At 52.5% G+C, this 19,138-nt stretch overlaps 1 protein-coding gene across 1 annotated transcript in view; it reads left to right on the top strand.

The window, feature by feature from the left end:
• Positions 1-19,138, top strand: part of LOC127915531 (exocyst complex component 6B-like) — a 116,900-nt gene that overhangs the window by 61,991 nt on the left and 35,771 nt on the right. The window contains exon 8 of the mRNA XM_052495705.1: positions 10,993-11,061. Within this exon, the coding sequence (XP_052351665.1) occupies positions 10,993-11,061 (69 nt within the window). The remainder of the gene's footprint in view (positions 1-10,992; positions 11,062-19,138) is intronic.

Below are 19,138 nucleotides of genomic sequence, written 5' to 3'. Positions count from 1 at the left end.
AAATATATTAGGCTATTGTTAGCATTAGCTTTAGTTTACAGCATATTGAATATAGTGGGATATGGTTAGCATTAGCATTAGTTTACATCCTATTGAATATAAGAAGCTATTGTTAGCATTCGTTTACATCATGTTGAATATAGTAGGCTATTGTTAGCGTTAGTTTACAGCATATTGAATATAGTAGGATATGGTTAGCATTAGCATTAGTTTACATATTGAATATAGTAGGCTGTTGTTAGCATTAGCATTAGTTTACATATTGAATATAGTAGGCTATTGTTAGCATTAGCATTAGTTTACATATTGAATATAGTAGGCTATTGTTAGCATTAGCATTAGTTTACATATTGAATATAGTAGGCTATTGTTAGCATTAGCATTAGTTTACATATTGAATATAGTAGGCTGTTGTTAGCATTAGCATTAGTTTACATATTGAATATAGTAGGCTATTGTTAGCATTAGCATTAGTTTACATATTGAATATAGTAGGCTATTGTTAGCATTAGCATTAGTTTACATATTGAATATAGTAGGCTGTTGTTAGCATTAGCATTAGTTTACATATTGAATATAGTAGGCTATTGTTAGCATTAGCATCAGTTTACATATTGAATATAGTAGGCTATTGTTAGCATTAGCATTAGTTTACATATTGAATATAGTAGGCTGTTGTTAGCATTAGCATTAGTTTACATATTGAATATAGTAGGCTATTGTTAGCATTAGTTTACATCATGTTGAACATAGTTGGATGTTATGATTAGGATTAGCATAAGATTAACATCAACTATTGTTTATTTAATTTCCAGAAGGCACTGTGATGCCAAAACGTTTTATTTAGTTTTATACATTTTGTGTATTCTTTGTTTTCATAGCTTACACTATTCACTTTTAGTCAGCACCTCTACACTAAATACATTTATCTGGGTGTGTGCCAGTTTATGCTTTTTATTAGACTAATATTGAAAAGTACAAATGTTTTGGTTTTACCGTACAGCCCTCTACGTAGTGTACAGATAGGGCTAGTCTGGGTAACCATTCATTAAGATTAATGGTTACCCATTATGGTTCGGGGGGGTAGAATCCTGCTCGGAACCTGTTGGTCCGAGCCGGAAAGAGAGATGGCAGAGGTAGGCAGAAAACCTCTTCTCGTGCCAGGCTGAGAAGTTGGCCTAGGGTAAGGCAGGAAGAGTACGTAAAGTTTGAGACTGAGGGAGAACAAAAGGGTAAGGGCTCAGTCAAGGCTACGGAAAGAGACTACGGAGGGAGGGAGAACAAAAGGTAAGGGCTCAGTCAAGGCTACGGGAAGAGACTACGGAGGGAGGGAGAACAAAAGGTAAGGGCTCAGTCAAGGGAAAGAGAATGCGGAGGGAGGGAGAACAAAAGGTAAGGGCTCAGTCAAGGGAAAGAGAATGCGGAGGGAGGGAGAGGATAGAAGTGCAGGGTGGCACCTCTTCTGTGATCTCCTTCCAGTCCAAGGCCGCCCTTTTTTGACAACCTTTCAAACCAAGGCATGACCCGAGTCACAACCTTCTGCCCCCGTGTCACAACCTTCTGCCCCCGTGTCACAACCTTCTGCCCCCGTGTCACAACCTTCTGCCCCCGTGTCACAACCTTCTGCCCCCGTGTCACAACCTTCTGCCCCGTGTCACAACCTTCTGCCCCCGTGTCACAACCTTCTGCCCCTGTGTCACCCTGTTCTTAACCCCCTGTGTCGCCCTGTTCTTAACCCCTGTTCTTAACCCCCCGTGTCGCCCTGTTCTTAACCCCCTGTGTCGCCCTGTTCTTAACCCCTGTTCTTAACCCCCGTGTCGCCCTGTTCTTAACCCCCGTGTCGCCCTGTTCTTAACCCCCCGTGTCGCCCTGTTCTTAACCCCCGTGTCCCCCTGTTCTTAACCCCCGTGTCGCCCTGTTCTTAACCCCCATGTCGCCCTGTTCTTAACCCCCCGTGTCGCCCTGTTCTTAACCCCCAGTGTCGCCCTGTTCTTAACCCCCTGTGTCGCCCTGTTCTTAACCCCCTGTGTCGCCCTGTTCTTAACCCCCCGTGTCGCCCTGTTCTTAACCCCCCGTGTCGCAACCTTCTGCCCCGTGTCGCCCTGTTCTTAACCCCCCGTGTCGCCCTGTTCTTAACCCCCTGTGTCGCCCTGTTCTTAACCCCCCGTGTCGCAACCTTCTGCCCCCGTGTCACCCTGTTCTTAACCCCCCTTCGCCCTGTTCTTAACCCCCGTGTCGCCCTGTTCCAACCCCCCGTGTCGCCTTGTTCTTAACCCCCGTGTCGCCCTGTTCTTAACCCCCGTGTCGCCCTGTTCTTAACCCCCCGTGTCGCCCTGTTCTTAACCCCTGTGTTGCCCTGTTCTTAACCCCCCCGCAACCTTCTGCCCCGTGTCACCCTGTTCTTAACCCCCCGTGTCGCCCTGTTCTTAACCCCCGTGTCGCCCTGTTCTTAACCCCCCGTGTCCTGTTCTTAACCCCCCGTGTCGACCTGTTCTTAACCCCCTGTTCTTAACCTCCCCCGTGTCGCCCTGTTCTTAACCCCCCGTGTCGACCTGTTCTTAACCCCCGTGTCGCCCTGTTCTTAACCCCCCGTGTCGCCCTGTTCTTAACCCCCCGTGTCGCCCTGTTCTTAACCCCCGTGTCGCCCTGTTCTTAACCCCCGTGTCGCCCTGTTCTTAACCCCTCGTGTCGCCCTGTTCTTAACCCCCGTGTCGCCCTGTTCTTAACCCCTCGTGTCGCCCTGTTCTTAACCCCCCGTGTCGCCCTTTTCTTAACCCCCCGTGTCGCCCTTTTCTTAACCCCCCTCGCCCTTTTCTTAACCCCCCGTGTCGCCCTGTTCTTAACCCCCCGTGTCGCCCTGTTCTTAACCCCCCCGTGTCGCCCTGTTCTTAACCCCCCGTGTCGCCCTGTTCTTAACCCCCCGTGTCGACCTGTTCTTAACCCCCCTGTGTCGCCCTGTTCTTAACCCCCGTGTCGCCCTGTTCTTAACCCCCCCGTGTCGCCCTGTTCTTAACCCCCTGTGTTGCCCTGTTCTTAACCCCCGTGTCGCAACCTTCTGCCCCGTGTCACCCTGTTCTTAACCCCCCCCGTGTCGCCCTGTTCTTAACCCCCGTGTCGCCCTGTTCTTAACCCCGTGTCGACCTGTTCTTAAACCCCGTGTCGCCCTGTTCTTAACCCCCTGTTCTTAACCTCCCCCCATGTCGCCCTGTTCTTAACCCCCCGTGTCGCCCTGTTCTTAACCCCCGTGTCGCCCTGTTCTTAACCCCCGTGTCGCCCTGTTCTTAACCCCCCGTGTCAACATGTTCTTAACCCCGTGTCGCCCTTTTCTTAACCCCCCGTGTCGCCCTTTTCTTAACCCCCGTGTCGCCCTTTTCTTAACCCCCGTGTCGCCCTTTTCTTAATCCCCCCGTGTCGCCCTGTTCTTAACCCCCGTGTCGCCCTGTTCTTAACCCCGTGTCGCCCTGTTCTTAACCCCCCGTGTCGCCCTGTTCTTAACCCCCCGTGTCGCAACCTTCTGCCCCCCGTCCTGTTCTTAACCCCCGTGTCTCCCTGTTCTTAACCCCCGTGTCGCAACCTTCTGCCCCCGTGTCGCCCTGTTCTTAACCCCCGTGTCGCCCTGTTCTTAACCCCCGTGTCGACCTGTTCTTAACCCCCCGTGTCGCCCTGTTCTTAACCCCTGTTCTTAACCCCCCGTGTCGCCCTGTTCTTAACCCCCTGTTCTTAACCCCCCCCGTGTCGCCCTGTTCTTAACCCCCGTGTCGACCTGTTCTTAAACCCCCGTGTCGCCCTGTTCTTAACCCCTGTTCTTAACCCCCCCGTGTCGCCCTGTTCTTAACCCCCCGTGTCGCCCTGTTCTTAACCCCCGTGTCGCCCTGTTCTTAACCCCCGTGTCGCCCTGTTCTTAACCCCCCGTGTCGACCTGTTCTTAACCCCCGTGTCGACCTGTTCTTAACCCCGTGTCGCCCTGTTCTTAACCCCCGTGTCGCAACCTTCTGCCCCAGTGTCACCCTGTTCTTAACCCCCCGTGTCGCCCTGTTCTTAACCCCGTGTCGACATGTTCTTAACCCCCGTGTCGCCCTGTTCTTAACCCCTCGTGTCGCCCTGTTCTTAACCCCTCGTGTCGCCCTGTTCTTAACCCCCGTGTCGCCCTGTTCTTAACCCCCGTGTCGCCCCTTTTCTTAACCCCCGTGTCGCCCTTTTCTTAACCCCCCTCGCCCTTTTCTTAACCCCCGTGTCGCCCTTTTCTTAACCCCCCGTGTCGCCCTTTTCTTAACCCCCGTGTCGCCCTTTTCTTAACCCCCCGTGTCGCCCTGTTCTTAACCCCGTGTTGCCCTGTTCTTAACCCCCGTGTCGCCCTGTTCTTAACCCCGTGTCGCCCTGTTCTTAACCCCCGTGTCGCCCTGTTCTTAACCCCCGTGTTGCCCTGTTCTTAACCCCCGTGTCGCAACCTTCTGTTCCTGTTCTTAACCCCCCGTGTCGCCCTGTTCTTAACCCCCCCGTGTGGCAACCTTCTGCCCCGTGTCGCCCTGTTCTTAACCCCCGTGTCGCCCTGTTCTTAACCCCCCGTGTCGCCCTGTTCTTAACCCCCGTGTCGCCCTGTTCTTAACCCCTGTTCTTAACCCCCCCGCCCCTGTTCTTAACCCCTCCCTGTCGCCCTGTTCTTAACCCCCCGTGTCGCCCTGTTCTTAACCCCCGTGTCGACCTGTTCTTAACCCCCTGTTCTTAACCCCCCGTGTCGACCTGTTCTTATCCCCCGTGTCGACCTGTTCTTAACCCCTGTTCTTAACCCCCCCGTGTCACCCTGTTCTTAACCCCTCCCTGTCGCCCTGTTCTTACCCCCCGTGTCGCCCTGTTCTTAACCCCCGTGTCGACCTGTTCTTAACCCCCTGTTCTTAACCCCCGTGTCGCCCTGTTCTTAACCCCCGTGTCGCCCGGTTCTAACCCCCTGTGTCGCCCTGTTCTTAACCCCGTGTCGCCCTGTTCTTAACCCCCCCGTGTCGCCCTGTTCTTAACCCCCGTGTCGCCCTGTTCTTAACCCCCCGTGTCGCCCTGTTCTTAACCCCCCGTGTCGCCCTGTTCTTAACCCCCGTGTCGCCCTGTTCTTAACCCCCCGTGTTGCCCTGTTCTTAATCCCCTGTTCTTACACCCCCCCGTGTCGCCCTGTTCTTAACCCCCCGTGTCGCCCTGTTCTTAACCCCCTGTTCTTATTCCCCCGTGTCGCCCTGTTCTTAACCCCCCCCGTGTCGCCCTGTTCCTAACCCCCTGTTCTTAACCCCGTGTCGCCCTGTTCTTAACCCCCGTGTCGCCCTGTTCTTAACCCCCGTGTCGCCCTGTTCTTAACCCCCGTGTCGCCCTGTTCTTAACCCCCCCGTGTCGCCCTGTTCTTAACCCCCCGTGTCGCCCTGTTCTCAACCCCCCGTGTCGCCCTGTTCTTAACCCCTGTTCTTAACCCCCCGTGTCGCCCTGTTCTTAACCCCCGTGTCGCCCTGTTCTTAACCCCCGTGTCGCCCTGTTTTTAATCCCCCTGTGTCGCCCTGTTTTTAATCCCCCTGTGTCGCCCTGTTCTTAATCCCCCTGTGTCGCCCTGTTCTTAACCCCCCCCGTGTCGCCCTGTTCCTAACCCCCCCGTGTTGACCCATTCTTAACCCCCTGTTATTTCCCATACTCCCCACCAACCTCTGCCCTAGCCTTGACTGACCATTGACCCTTTCCCTGGTGTTGTTATGACTCCAACCCCCCCCCCAAAAAGCATTCCACTGTGTTTTTCATATTGTGTGTTTTTCCCCTCCTGTCCCAAGGCGGTGCTGTTCTATGCTGGCGGTGTTCCTAGGCCAGTACATGAAAGGCTGGTATTTGTCTTCCAACTTGCTTTTTAACAGCTAAGGAACTGTATTCCACAGAGCTATAGGCAGGATGGGGTCTGTCTGTCTATGCGATTGTCCAGAAACATCAGCTGTCTTAAACAAAAGCGACCCCAATGCCACCTTTGTAAATTGTCCGGTGGCCATTTTATTAATTGTTCAGCAGTCTTAATGGCTTTAGGGTAGAAGCTGTTAAGGAGCCTTTTGTTCCTAGACTTGGTGCTCCGGTACTGCTTGCCGTGCGGTAGCAGAAAGAACAGTCTATAACTTGGGTGACTGGGGTCTCTGACAATTTGATCATCTTTCCTCTGACACTGCCTATTGTGTAGGTCCTGGTTGGCAGGTAGCTTGGCCCAGTGATGTATTGGTCCGTTTGCGCGATGCCGAGCAGTTGCCATACCAGGCGGCGGTGATGCAACCGGTCAGGATGCTCTCGATGGTGCAGCTGTAGAACCTTTTGAGGATCTGGGGGCCAAATTTTCAGTCTTTTGAAGGGGAATAGGATTCTGTCGTGCCCTTTTCACTACTGCCCTGGTGTGTTTGGACCGTGATAGTTAGTAGGTGATGTGGACACCAAGGAACTTGAAACTCTCGACCCGCTCCACTTCAGCCCCTTCGGGGTTAATGGGGGCCTGTTCGGCCCTCCTTTTCCTGTAGTCCACGATCAGCTCCTGCGCATGCTTTGAGTACACGTCCTGGTAACCCATCTGGCCCAGCGTCTTTGTGAATGTTGACCTGTTTTTAAAGATTTAGTTCACATTGGCTACCGAGAGCGTTAGTCATCCAGAACAGCTGGTGCTCTCGTGCATGCTTCAGTGTTGCTTGCCTCGAAGCAAGCATAAAAGGCATTTAGCTCGTCTGGTAGGCTCGCATCACTGGGCACTTTGCGTCTGAGTTTCCCTTTGTAGTCTGTAATAGTTTTCAAGTCCTGCCACATCCGACAAGCCTCAGAGCCGGTGTTGTACGATTCAATCTTAGCCCGGTATTGTCGCTTTGCTTGTTTGATGGTTCGTCTGAGGGCTGGATTTCTTATAAGTGTCCGGATTAGTCTTCCGCTCCTTGAAGGCTCTAGTCTTTAGCTCGATGAATATATTGCCTGTAATTTTCTGGTTGGGATAAGTACGTACGGTCACTGTGGGGACGGCGTCGTCGATGCACTTATTGATGAAAGCCGATGACTGAGGCGGTATACTCCTCAATGCCAGTGGGTTAACTGGTCTAGGAACAGTGGGTTAACTGCCTGTTCAGGGGCAGAACGACAGATTTGTCAGCTCGGGGTTTGAACTCGCAACCTTCCGGTTACTAGTCCAACGCTCTAACCACTAGGCTACCCTGCCGCCCCATTATTGTGTTCAGACCCATTTCTTCACTTCCTGTCTTCTCTATCCCTCGTTCCAACCCTGTTTCTCATCCTTCCCATATCTCTCTAGAACATTCCCTCCCTCAATCCCTTCCATCCATAGCTCACCAGAGTAGGTATACATTTTGTTCTCTGAAGTTTTCTCATGTTCTTGGCTCAAAAAAATGCTCCTTGGTGTCCCAAATTGCACCCTATTCCCCATGTGACTCACCACCTGGATTCGGTCTTATGTAGCAAAATTTGAAATGGTGTTTACATTAGATAAAAGCAGAGACTCAGAGCTACCATATGGTATATATATGAGGAATTGTTCCTCAAATGCAGTGTATGATATACCATATGGAGGGAGGAAATGTACAAACTATGGCATAAGAACAACAAGTGGATAAGAGACAATCCGTAATTTCGATTAAGACATTGAGCGAGCTAGGACGGACGCAGTCAATATAACTATTTGTTCAACACTTTTGAAATGTACAGTGACAGAATTCAGAACATGGGCCGTTCTTACAGTGTTCTCCTTGTACGCCAAGTCAGAACCGTAAGATAAATAAAGGTGGCATATAAGGAGACAGTTAAAGCTCTTACAATATTCGATTACATTTCTCTAAAATAGGTTATAGGCTACATGTGCACCACCAAGTCAGAACAGTAGGCAGTAGTTATGAGAGGGAAAAGGGACCACATTATTAGGGTGAGGAACATGGGCTACTAACAGCTTACTACACAACATACACTTAGTATTACTTCCTTAGCGACAGTATACATATCTCCCTGGCATATTACATAATTTATGCAGCTACATACAAGACATTTCTGGACTCACCTTGTTGCGTTGTGCTCACTTGAACAGGAAGTGGCGCGGCCGTCCTTTTTGTGGGCAAATTTTGTCATCGAAGAATCATCGAAGAAAGACAGAGGCCGGATTTACATGTTGGATGAACGTTCACAATGTATTTTCTCTGAGCTCGTTCCTCCCGACTTCCCAGTTATAATGTTTGCAGTTAGCCACTGTCGCCCATTCCTTCCAAACCACTCATTGTTGAATTTGCAATTTTTCATGTTTGTCCAATGACCAATCAAATACATAATTTTCTCTGTCGTCAATGACCTCGAGCCTTCTTGGCAGCGCCCAGGGGGCTTGAATTCTTTAGCTCTACCCTTAGACTTGGTGTTGACGTAGTGTCCCCATGAGTGACAGAACAGAGAGCAAATCACGGCACAACGCTCCATCTTTTCTGCTGGCTAGCCCCGCCAGCACAGAAAGCACTGAGCTAGGCTGAAACACCTGCATTTGGGAGCTGCCTTCCTCCAGAAATGTTTGTATGCGGCTTTATTAACTCAATGATATATATGTATATTTTTTTTACATGGTTTACAAACTGATGTGACTCGTATTAATGCCAAAATAACATGCAAAACAGGGAAGCCCCCCCCCCCTATCTTTTTATTAAAAAATAAATAATAATTTGGCAAAAAATGTGAGGCTCAAAACAGGTGGGGCTGTGCACTGAATGACTGGTCATTAGAGGCGGGAGAGAAAGAGAGAGACTGGGAGGGAGAGAGGGGGGAAGAGAGAGGGAGAGGGAGTATCTAAGACTGAGCAGAGAGTGGAGAATATGAAAAAAAAACCCATCTATCTAAGACTGTGAGCAGAGAGTGGGAGAGGAGGAGAGAGAGTAGCTATTGGAAGGCCAACAAGCGTGTTGTTGTCTGTTCTCTCAAGGGTACGTCAAGGTTTTGGTGGAACAAAACGTTACCCTCTCATCATTTGTTATTAATCTATGTTTGGTAGATTAGATGTTATTGATTGTTGAGTGCCTTCAGAAAGGATTCAAGCTCTGTAAGGTCCCTCATTCCAACAGCGAATTTAAAACACAGATTCAACCACAAAAACCAGGGAGGTTTTCCAATGCCTCGGGAAAGAAGCCTTGAGAGATTATTAGTAATAAAAGGCAGACATTGAATATCCCTTTGAGCAAGGTGAAGTTATTAACTACACTTTGGATGGTGTATCAATACACCCAGTCACTACAAAGATACAGGCGTCCTTCCTAACTCGGTTCAATATAAGGTTAAATGTCTTTTTTATATGATTTTATAGAAAACCGAGGATAGATCAACATTGTAGTTACTCCACAATACTAACAAATGTTTTGTTGCAATAAGACAGAAAGTAAAACTGCAAAAAAAATATATAAAAACATTATTAATAATAATTATTATTATTAAAACTTTATGTCCTGAATCCAACTGAGTATCACTCGTCATATTTATTTATTTTTTATTTTTAACATTTAAGTCATTTAGCAGACGCTCTTATCCAGAGCCCTCTCCCCAATTTTGTTGTATCCAATTGTTTTAGTAGCTACTATCTTGTCTCATCGCTACAACTCCTGTACGGCTCGGGAGAGACGAAGGTTGAAAGTCATGCGTCCTCCGATACACAACCCAACCAAGCCGCACTGCTTCTTAACACAGCGCGCATCTAACCCGGAAGCCAGCCGCACCAATGTGTCGGAGGAAACACCGTGCAACCTTGGTTAGCACTGCGCCCGGCCCGCCACAGGAGTCGCTGGTGCGCGATGAGACAAGGACATCCCTACCGGCCAAACCCTCCCGAACCCAGACAACGCTAGGCCAATTGTGCGTCGCCCCACGGACCTCCCGGTCGCGGCCGGTCACGACAGAGCCTGGGCGTGAACCCAGAGTCTCTGGTGGCACAGTGCCCTTAACCACTGCGCCACCCGGGAGGCACTTGTCATATTTTCAAGTATGGTGGTAGCTGCATCATGTTATGGGTATGCTTGTCATTGGCAAGGACTAGGGAGGACTAATCGAGCTAAGCAACAGAATAAAGCACAGGCTAAATCCTAGAGGAAAACCTGGTTGTCTGCTTTCCACTGGGAGACATTCACATTTCAGCTGGACAAATAACACAAGACCAAATATACACGAGTTGCTTACCAAGATGACACGGAATATTCCTGAGTAGGGTAGTTACCATAACCCCACCGCCACCATGGGGCACTCTGTTCACAATGTTGACATCAGCAAACCTCTCGCCCACACGACACCATACACGCTGTGTACCATCTGTCTGGTACAGTTGAAACCTGGGATTCATCGGTGAAGAGCACACTTCTCCAGCGAGGCCAGTGGCCATCGAAGGTGAGCATTTGCCCTCTGAAGTCGGTGACGACGCCAAACTGCAGTCAGGTCAAGACCCTGGTGAGGACGACGAGCAGATGTGCTTCCCTGAGACGTTTTCTGAACAGTTTGTGCAGAAACGATTTCAGTTGATCCAGCAGGTGAAGAAGGGGGCGTGGTTACATCTGCGGTTGTGAGAAATGGATGTTAAATTATCTGGCAACAGCTCTGGTGGACATTGCTGCAGTCAGCATGCCCATTGCTCCCCCACTATCTGTGGCATTGTTGTGACAAAACATTATTGACCCCAGCACAAGGTGCACCTGTGTAATGATCGTGCTCTTTTAATCAGCTTCTTGATATGCTACACCTGTCAGGTGGATGGATTATCTTGGCAAAGGAGAAATGCTCACTCTAACAGGGATGTAAACACATTTGTGCACAACATCTGAAGAGGACTAAGCTTTTTGTGCGGATGGAACATTTTCTGCAATCTTTTATTTCAGCTCATAAAACACTTTACATGTTGAGTTTATACTTTGGTTATGTGTGTGTGTGTGTGTGTGTGTGTGTGTGTGTGTGTGTAAGTAAATTGTGTTTTTCTCTCTCTCTCTCTCCCAGGTACCAGGGGCCCAGGAGTTGGTTGACTTCTCTCCAGTGTACCGATGCCTCCACATCTATACAGTTCTGGTGAGTTCTACCCGTCCCCCTCTCTCCTCTTTCTCCTCTCCTCTCCTCTGTTACTTTGAGAGATTCTCACTTGGTCTTGCTAATTCCTCCGTCCTCTCCTCGCCTGCATTTTGGAAAAAGAGGGGTGAAGGTAATCGAGGAGAAGCATTTCAAAGGAGCATATCGTTGTTAAATATGTCAATGCGTTTCTCGGAGAAAACAAAATCTGATTCAAAGGGGGTGTGGCAGAACTCTTCAAAGGGGGTGTGGCAGAACTCTTCAAAGGGGGTGTGGCAGAACTCTTCAAAGGGGTGTGGCAGAACTCTTCAAAGGGGGTGTGGCAGAACTCTTCAAAGGGGGTGTGGCAGAACTCTTCAAAGGGGGTGTGGCAGAACTCTTCAAAGGGGGTGTGGCAGAACTCTTCAAAGGGGGTGTGGCAGAACTCTTCAAAGGGGGTGTGGCAGAACTCTTCAAAGGGGGTGTGGCAGAACTCTTCAAAGGGGGTGTGGCAGAACTCTTCAAAGGGGGTGTGGCAGAACTCTTCAAAGGGGGTGTGGCAGAACTCTTCAAAGGGGTGTGGCAGAACTCTTCAAAGGGGGTGTGGCAGAACTCTTCAAAGGGGGTGTGGCAGAACTCTTCCACAAAAGACTCCAGTAGAATACACACCACCATCCTCGACGAAACGTGGCTATCGAGGAGGAGAGGGGCCTCTTCTGTTCTCCTACTAACTAATGGACATATCCTTGACCACTGTTCAGGTCATGGAGGAGAGAGGACGGAGGAGTTGAGGAGAGGGGCCTCTTCTGTTCTCCTAATAACTAAAGGACATATCCTTGACCACTGTTCAGGTCATGGAGGAGAGAGGACGGAGGAGGAGAGGAGAGGGGCCTCTTCTGTTCAAAAGAGGACGGTCTTTTACACGAATGAGAATCTCCTCCATTCATCTCTCAATTTAAAAAATATATATATATCTGAACCAAACATTTTCTTATTTAAATCCACAGTGATTTTCTGCATGTTTTTCCCCAAATGGACTGAATGAATTGACACCTTAGTTGTTTAATTGACCACACCCCCTCCACAGGATTGGCCCCGCCAGTAACACCTTAGTTGTTTAATTGACCACACCCCCTCCACAGGATTGGCCCCGCCAGTAATACCTTAGTAGTTTAATTGACCACACCCCCTCCACAGGATTGGCCCCGCCAGTAACACCTTAGTTGTTTAATTGACCACACCCCCTCCACAGGATTGGCCCCGCCAGTAACACCTTAGTTGTTTAATTGACCACACCCCCTCCACAGGATTGGCCCCGCCAGTAACACCTTAGTTGTTTAATTGACCACACCCCCTCCACAGGATTGTCCCCGCCAGTAACACACCATTATTAGTGGCAGCAGAGGGTTTTGGTTGAAGCCTGGTGTACTGGTTACACCTTAAGGGAGGTTTGTTACCGCAGGCCTTTACTGTCTGTGTGTAAAGTTGTTGAGAAACCGTAGTTTACAGTGATTTATAGAAGGGCTTCCTGTCTGTTGATCTGGTCTGAACCACTGACTGTAGAAATCAATGACACATACTGTACTCTACTGTACTACAGAGACATGCTACTGTTTACTACAGGGAATGGAGAGAGAGGGGGAATGGAGAGGGGGGAATGGAGAGAGGGGGGAATGGAGAGAGGGGGGAATGGACAGAGGGGGGTGGGGGAATGGAGAGGAGGGGGGAATGAGGGGGAGGGAGAGGGGGGATGGAGAGAGGGGGAATGAGGGGGGGAAATGGAGGGAGGAATGGACTGGGCCACGACTAGGTCAGGGACGAAGCAGGTGTCTGGGTTGACTGGGTCACGACTAGGTCAGGGACGAAGCAGTTGACTGGGTCAGGACTAGGTCAGGGACAAAGCATGTTTCTGGGTTGACTGGGTCAGGACTAGGTCAGGGACGAAGCAGGTTTATGGGTTGACTGGGTCAGGATTAGGTCAGGTACGAAGCTGGTTTCTGGGTTGACTGGGTCAGGACTAGGTCAGGTACGAAGCAGGTTTCTGGGTTGACTGGGTCAGGACTAGGTCAGGGACGAAGCAGGTGACTGGGTTGACTGGGCCAGGACTAGGTCAGGGATGAAGCAGGTGTCTGGATTGACGAGGTCAGGGACGAACCAGGTGTCTGGGTTGACTGGGTCACGACTAGGTCAGGGACGAAGCAGGTGACTGGGTTGTCTGGGTCACGACTAGGTCAGGGACGAAGCAGGTGTCTGGGTTGACTGGGTCACGACTAGGTCAGGGACGAAGCAGGTTTCTGGGTTGACTGGGGAACAACTAGGTCAGGGACGAAGCAGGTGACTGGGCCATGACTAGGTCAGGGACGAAGCAGGTGTCTGGGTTGACTCTGTCACGACTAGGTCAGGGACGAAGCAGGTGACTGGGTTGTCTGGGTCACGACTAGGTCAGGGACGAAGCAGGTGTCTGGGTTGACTGGGTCAGGGACGAAGCAGGTTTATGGGTTGACTGGGTCGGCACTAGGTCAGAGACTAAGCAGATTTCTGGATTGACTGGGTCAGGACTAGGTCAGGGACTAAGCAGGTTTCTGGGTTGACTGGGTCAGGACTAGGCCAGGGACGAAGCAGTGGTCTGGAATTGTGTGTGTTTGTCGGGGTTATGACCGGGACAGGGCGGTCAGCGGAGGCATGGGGTCTGGCAAGGTGTCTGTTTGGAGGCAGTGTTTGTGTGTGTAGACAGGGTGTCTGGGTTAAGAGAGCTCTGGGGACAGAATCATCCAGGGAACGGAAGAGCATGAACTCTGTGAGGAAGGACAGAGAGCTAGGGAGGAGGGGGGGACGATACAGAGGTTATAGAAGAGCATGAACTCTGTGAGGAAGGACAGAGAGTTAGGGAGGAGGGGGGACGATGCAGAGGTTATAGAAGAGCATGAACTCTGTGAGGAAGGACAGAGAGCTAGGGAGGAGGGGGGACGATGCAGAGGTTATAGAAGAGCATGAACTCTGTGAGGAAGGACAGAGAGCTAGGGAGGAGGGGGGGACACTACAGAGGTTATAGCAAGGCTAAGTTGAGAGACAGACAGGGGCAAGGAAGGAAAGGGGGAGAGAGAGAGAGAGACTGAGGGAGGAAGATAGGGAGGTCACAGCAAGGACGAGAGAGACTGAGCGTCGAAGATAGGGACAGGGGGCTAGGGGGGAGAGAGTGCTCACGCAGAAGGGTTAAAGTGAGGGCGAGAGTGAGGTGGGGGACAGGGAAGGGGGATGGCTGACCGATGGAGGACGTTTGGGAGCTAGATAGTGAACATATTCGATAGGGAGGGAAAAGAGTGAAAGGGTGTAAGGAATGAGAGAGGAAGATGAGGAGGAGAGGAGATGGAGGGAGGATTGTCAAGAGGAGACTGAGTGCAGGATACTTTGAGACTGAGGAGTGTTGGAGAGTTGAAAAAGTGGAGGGGTTGCCCTGGGGTTGGAGAAGTGGAGGGGTTGGAGAAGTGGAGGGGTTGGAGAAATGGAGGGGTTGGAGAAGTGGAGGGGTTGCCCTGGGGTTGGTGAAGTGGAGGGGTTGGAAAAGTGGAGGGGTTGGAAAAGTGGAGGGGTTGGAAAAGTGGAGGGGTTGGAAAAGTGGAGGGGTTGGAAAAGTGGAGGGGTTGGAAAGTGGAGGGGTTGCCCTGGGGTTGGAGAAGTGGAGGGGTTGGAGAAGTGGAGGGGTTGGAGAAGTGGAGGGGTTGCCCTGGGGTTGGAAAAGTGGAGGGGTTTGGAGAAGTGGAGGGGTTGGAGAAGTGGAGGGGTTGCCCTGGGGTTGGAGAAGTGGAGGGGTTGGAAAAGTGGAGGGGTTGCAAAAGTGGAGGGGTTGCCCTGGGGTTGGAAAAGTGGAGGTGTTGCCCTGGGGTTGGAAAAGTGGAGGGGTTGGAAAAGTGGAGGGGTTGCCCTGGGGTTGGAGAAGTGGAGGGGTTGGAAAAGTGGAGGGGTTGCCCTGGGGTTGGAGAAGTGGAGGGGTTGGAGAAGTGGAGGGGTTGCCCTGGGGTTGGAGAAGTGGAGGGGTTGGAGAAGTGGAGGGGTTGGAGAAGTGGAGGGGTTGCCCTGGGGTTGGAGAAGTGGAGGGGTTGCCCTGGGGTTGGAGAAGTGGAGGGGTTGGAAAAGTGGAGGGGTTGGAGAAGTGGAGGGGTTGGAAAAGTGGAGGGGTTGGAGAAGTGGAGGGGTTGCCCTGGGGGGTTGGAGGGGTTGGAGAAGTGGAGGGGTTGGAGAAGTGGAGGGGTTGCCCTGGGGTTGGAGAAGTGGAGGGGTTGGGGAAGTGGAGGGGTTGGAAAAGTGGAGGGGTTGGAAAAGTGGAGGGGTTGCCCTGGGGTTGGAAAAGTGGAGGTGTTGCCCTGGGGTTGGAGAAGTGGAGTGGTTGGAAAAGTGGAGGGGTTGGAAAAGTGGAGGGGTTGCCCTGGGGTTGGAGAAGTGGAGGGGTTGCCCTGGGGTTGGAGAAGTGGAGGGGTTGGAAAAGTGGAGGGGTTGCCCTGGGGTTGGAGAAGTGGAGGGGTTGCCCTGGGGTTGGAGAAGTGGAGGGGTTGGAGAAGTGGAGGGGTTGCCCTGGGGTTGGAGAAGTGGAGGGGTTGCCCTGGGGTTGGAAAAGTGGAGGGGTTGGAAAAGTGGAGGGGTTGGAAAAGTGGAGGGGTTGCCCTGGGGTTGGAGAAGTGGAGGGGTTGGAAAAGTGGAGGGGTTGGAGAAGTGGAGGGGTTGCCCTGGGGTTGGAGAAGTGGAGGGGTTGGAAAAGTGGAGGGGTTGGAAAAGTGGAGGGGTTGCCCTGGGGTTGGAGAAGTGGAGGGGTTGGAAAAGTGGAGGGGTTGGAAAAGTGGAGGGGTTGGAAAAGTGGAGGGGTTGGAGAAGTGGAGGGGTTGGAGAAGTGGAGGGGTTGCCCTGGGGTTGGAGAAGTGGAGGGGTTGGAAAAGTGGAGGGGTTGGATAAGTGGAGGGGTTGCCCTGGGGTTGGAGAAGTGGAGGGGTTGGAGAAGTGGAGGGTTGGAGAAGTGGAGGGGTTGGAGAAGTGGAGGGGTTGCCCTGGGGTTGGAGAAGTGGAGGGGTTGGAAAAGTGGAGGGGTTGCCCTGGGGTTGGAGAAGTGGAGGGGTTGGAAAAGTGGAGGGGTTGGAAAAGTGGAGGGGTTGGAAAAGTGGAGGGGTTGCCCTGGGGTTGGAGAAGTGGAGGGGTTGCCCTGGGGTTGGTGAAGTGGAGGGGTTGGAAAAGTGGAGGGGTTGGAAAAGTGGAGGGTTGCCCTGGGGTTGGAGAAGTGGAGGGGTTGGAGAAGTGGAGGGGTTGGAGAAGTGGAGGGGTTGCCCTGGGGTTGGAAAAGTGGAGGGGTTGCCCTGGGGTTGGAGAAGTGGAGGGGTTGGAAAAGTGGAGGGGTTGCCCTGGGGTTGGAGAAGTGGGAAGTGGAGGGGTTGCCCTGGGGTTGGAAAAGTGGAGGGGTTGCCCTGGGGTTGGAAAGTGGAGGGGAGGGGTTGCCCTGGGGTTGGAGAAGTGGAGGGGTTGGAAAAGTGGAGGGGTTGCCCTGGGGTTGGAGGGGTTGGAAAAGTGGAGGGGTTGCCCTGGGGTTGGAGAGTGGAGGGGTTGGAGGGGTTGCCCTGGGGTTGGAGAAGTGGAGGGGTTGGAGAAGTGGAGGGGTTGCCCTGGGGTTGGAGAAGTGGAGGGGTTGCCCTGGGGTTGGAGAAGTGGAGGGGTTGGAAAAGTGGAGGGGTTGGAAAAGTGGAGGGGTTGGAAAAGTGGAGGGGTTGGAGAAGTGGAGGGGTTGCCCTGGGGTTGGAGAAGTGGAGGGGTTGGAGAAGTGGAGGGGTTGGAGAAGTGGAGGGTTGCCCTGGGGTTGGAGAAGTGGAGGGGTTGGGGAAGTGGAGGGGTTGGAAAAGTGGAGGGGTTGGAAAAGTGGAGGGGTTGCCCTGGGGTTGGAAAAGTGGAGGTGTTGCCCTGGGGTTGGAGAAGTGGAGTGGTTGGAAAAGTGGAGGGGTTGGAAAAGTGGAGGGGTTGCCCTGGGGTTGGAGAAGTGGAGGGGTTGCCCTGGGGTTGGAGAAGTGGAGGGGTTGGAAAAGTGGAGGGGTTGCCCTGGGGTTGGAGAGTGGAGTTGAGTGGAGGGGTTGCCCTGGGGTTGGAGAAGTGGAGGGGTTGAAGTGGGGTTGGAGAAGTGGAGGGTTGTCCTGGGGTTGGAGAAGTGGAGGGGTTGCCCTGGGGTTGGAGAAGTGGAGGGGTTGGAAAAGTGGAGGGGTTGGAAAAGTGGAGGGGTTGGAAAAGTGGAGGGTTGGAAAGTGGAGGGGTTGGGAGGGGTTGCCCTGGGGTTGGAGAAGTGGAGGGGTTGCCCTGGGGTTGGAAAAGTGGAGGGGTTGGAAAAGTGGAGGGTTGGAAAAGTGGAGGGGTTGCCCTGGGGTTGAGAGTGGAGGGTTGGAAAAGTGGAGGGGTTGGAAAAGTGGAGGGGTTGGAGAAGTGGGGGTTGCCCTGGGGTTGGAGAAGTGGAGGGGTTGGAAAAGTGGAGGGGTTGCCCTGGGGTTGGAGAAGTGGAGGGGTTGGAAAAGTGGAGGGGTTGGAAAAGTGGAGGGGTTGGAAAAGTGGAGGGGTTGGAAAAGTGGAGGGGTTGCCCTGGGGTTGGAGAAGTGGAGGGGTTGCCCTGGGGTTGGAGAAGTGGAGGGGTTGGAAAAGTGGAGGGGTTGGATAAGTGGAGGGGTTGCCCTGGGGTTGGAGAAGCGGAGGGGTTGGAGAAGTGGAGGGGTTGGAGAAGTGGAGGGGTTGGAGAAGTGGAGGGGTTGCCCTGGGGTTGGAAAAGTGGAGGGGTTGCCCTGGGGTTGGAGAAGTGGAGGGTTGGAAAAGTGGAGGGGTTGGAAAAGTGGAGGGGTTGGAAAAGTGGAGGGGTTGCCCTGGGGTTGGAGAAGTGGAGGGGTTGCCCTGGGGTTGGTGAAGTGGAGGGGTTGGAAAAGTGGAGGGGTTGGAAAAGTGGAGGGGTTGGAAAAGTGGAGGGGTTGGAGAAGTGGAGGGGTTGCCCTGGGGTTGGAGAAGTGGAGGGTTGGAGAAGTGGAGGGGTTGGAGAAGTGGAGGGGTTGCCCTGGGGTTGGAGAAGTGGAGGGGTTGCCCTGGGGTTGGAAAAGTGGAGGGGTTGGAAAAGTGGAGGGGTTGCCCTGGGGTTGGAGAAGTGGAGGGGTTGGAAAAGTGGAGGGGTTGCCCTGGGGTTGGAGAAGTGGAGGGTTGGAGAAGTGGAGGGGTTGCCCTGGGGTTGGAGAAGTGGAGGGTTGGAGAAGTGGAGGGGTTGGAGAAGTGGAGGGGTTGTCCTGGGGTTGGAGAAGTGGAGGGGTTGCCCTGGGGTTGGAGAAGTGGAGGGGTTGGAAAAGTGGAGGGGTTGGAAAAGTGGAGGGTTGGAAAAGTGGAGGGGTTGGAGAAGTGGAGGGGTTGGAGAAGTGGAGGGGTTGCCCTGGGGTTGGAGAAGTGGAGGGGTTGCCCTGGGGTTGGAGAAGTGGAGGGTTGGAAAAGTGGAGGGGTTGGAAAAGTGGAGGGGTTGCAAAAGTGGAGGGGTTGCAAAAGTGGAGGGGTTGCCCTGGGGTTGGAAAAGTGGAGGTGTTGCCCTGGGGTTGGAGAAGTGGAGGGGTTGGAAAAGTGGAGGGGTTGGAAAAGTGGAGGGGTTGCCCTGGGGTTGGAGAAGTGGAGGGGTTGCCCTGGGGTTGGAGAAGTGGAGGGGTTGGAAAAGTGGAGGGGTTGCCCTGGGGTTGGAGAAGTGGAGGGGTTGCCCTGGGGTTGGAGAAGTGGAGGGGTTGGAGAAGTGGAGGGGTTGCCCTGGGGTTGGAGAAGTGGAGGGGTTGCCCTGGGGTTGGAAAAGTGGAGGGGTTGGAAAAGTGGAGGGGTTGGAAAAGTGGAGGGGTTGCCCTGGGGTTGGAGAAGTGGAGGGGTTGGAAAAGTGGAGGGGTTGGAGAAGTGGAGGGGTTGGAAAGTGGAGGGGTTGGAAAAGTGGAGGGGTTGCCCTGGGGTTGGAAAAGTGGAGGGGTTGGAAAAGTGGAGGGGTTGGAAAAGTGGAGGGTTGGAAAAGTGGAGGGTTTGGAGAAGTGGAGGGTTGCCCTGGGGTTGGAGAAGTGGAGGGGTTGCCCTGGGGTTGGAGAAG

The sequence above is a fragment of the Oncorhynchus keta genome, chromosome 35 (genome assembly GCF_023373465.1).
Source record: "Oncorhynchus keta strain PuntledgeMale-10-30-2019 chromosome 35, Oket_V2, whole genome shotgun sequence".
Lineage (NCBI taxonomy): Eukaryota > Metazoa > Chordata > Actinopteri > Salmoniformes > Salmonidae > Oncorhynchus > Oncorhynchus keta.
The sequence above is the reverse complement of the archived record's forward strand: the minus strand, read 5'-3'. Positions and strand labels throughout refer to the sequence as shown.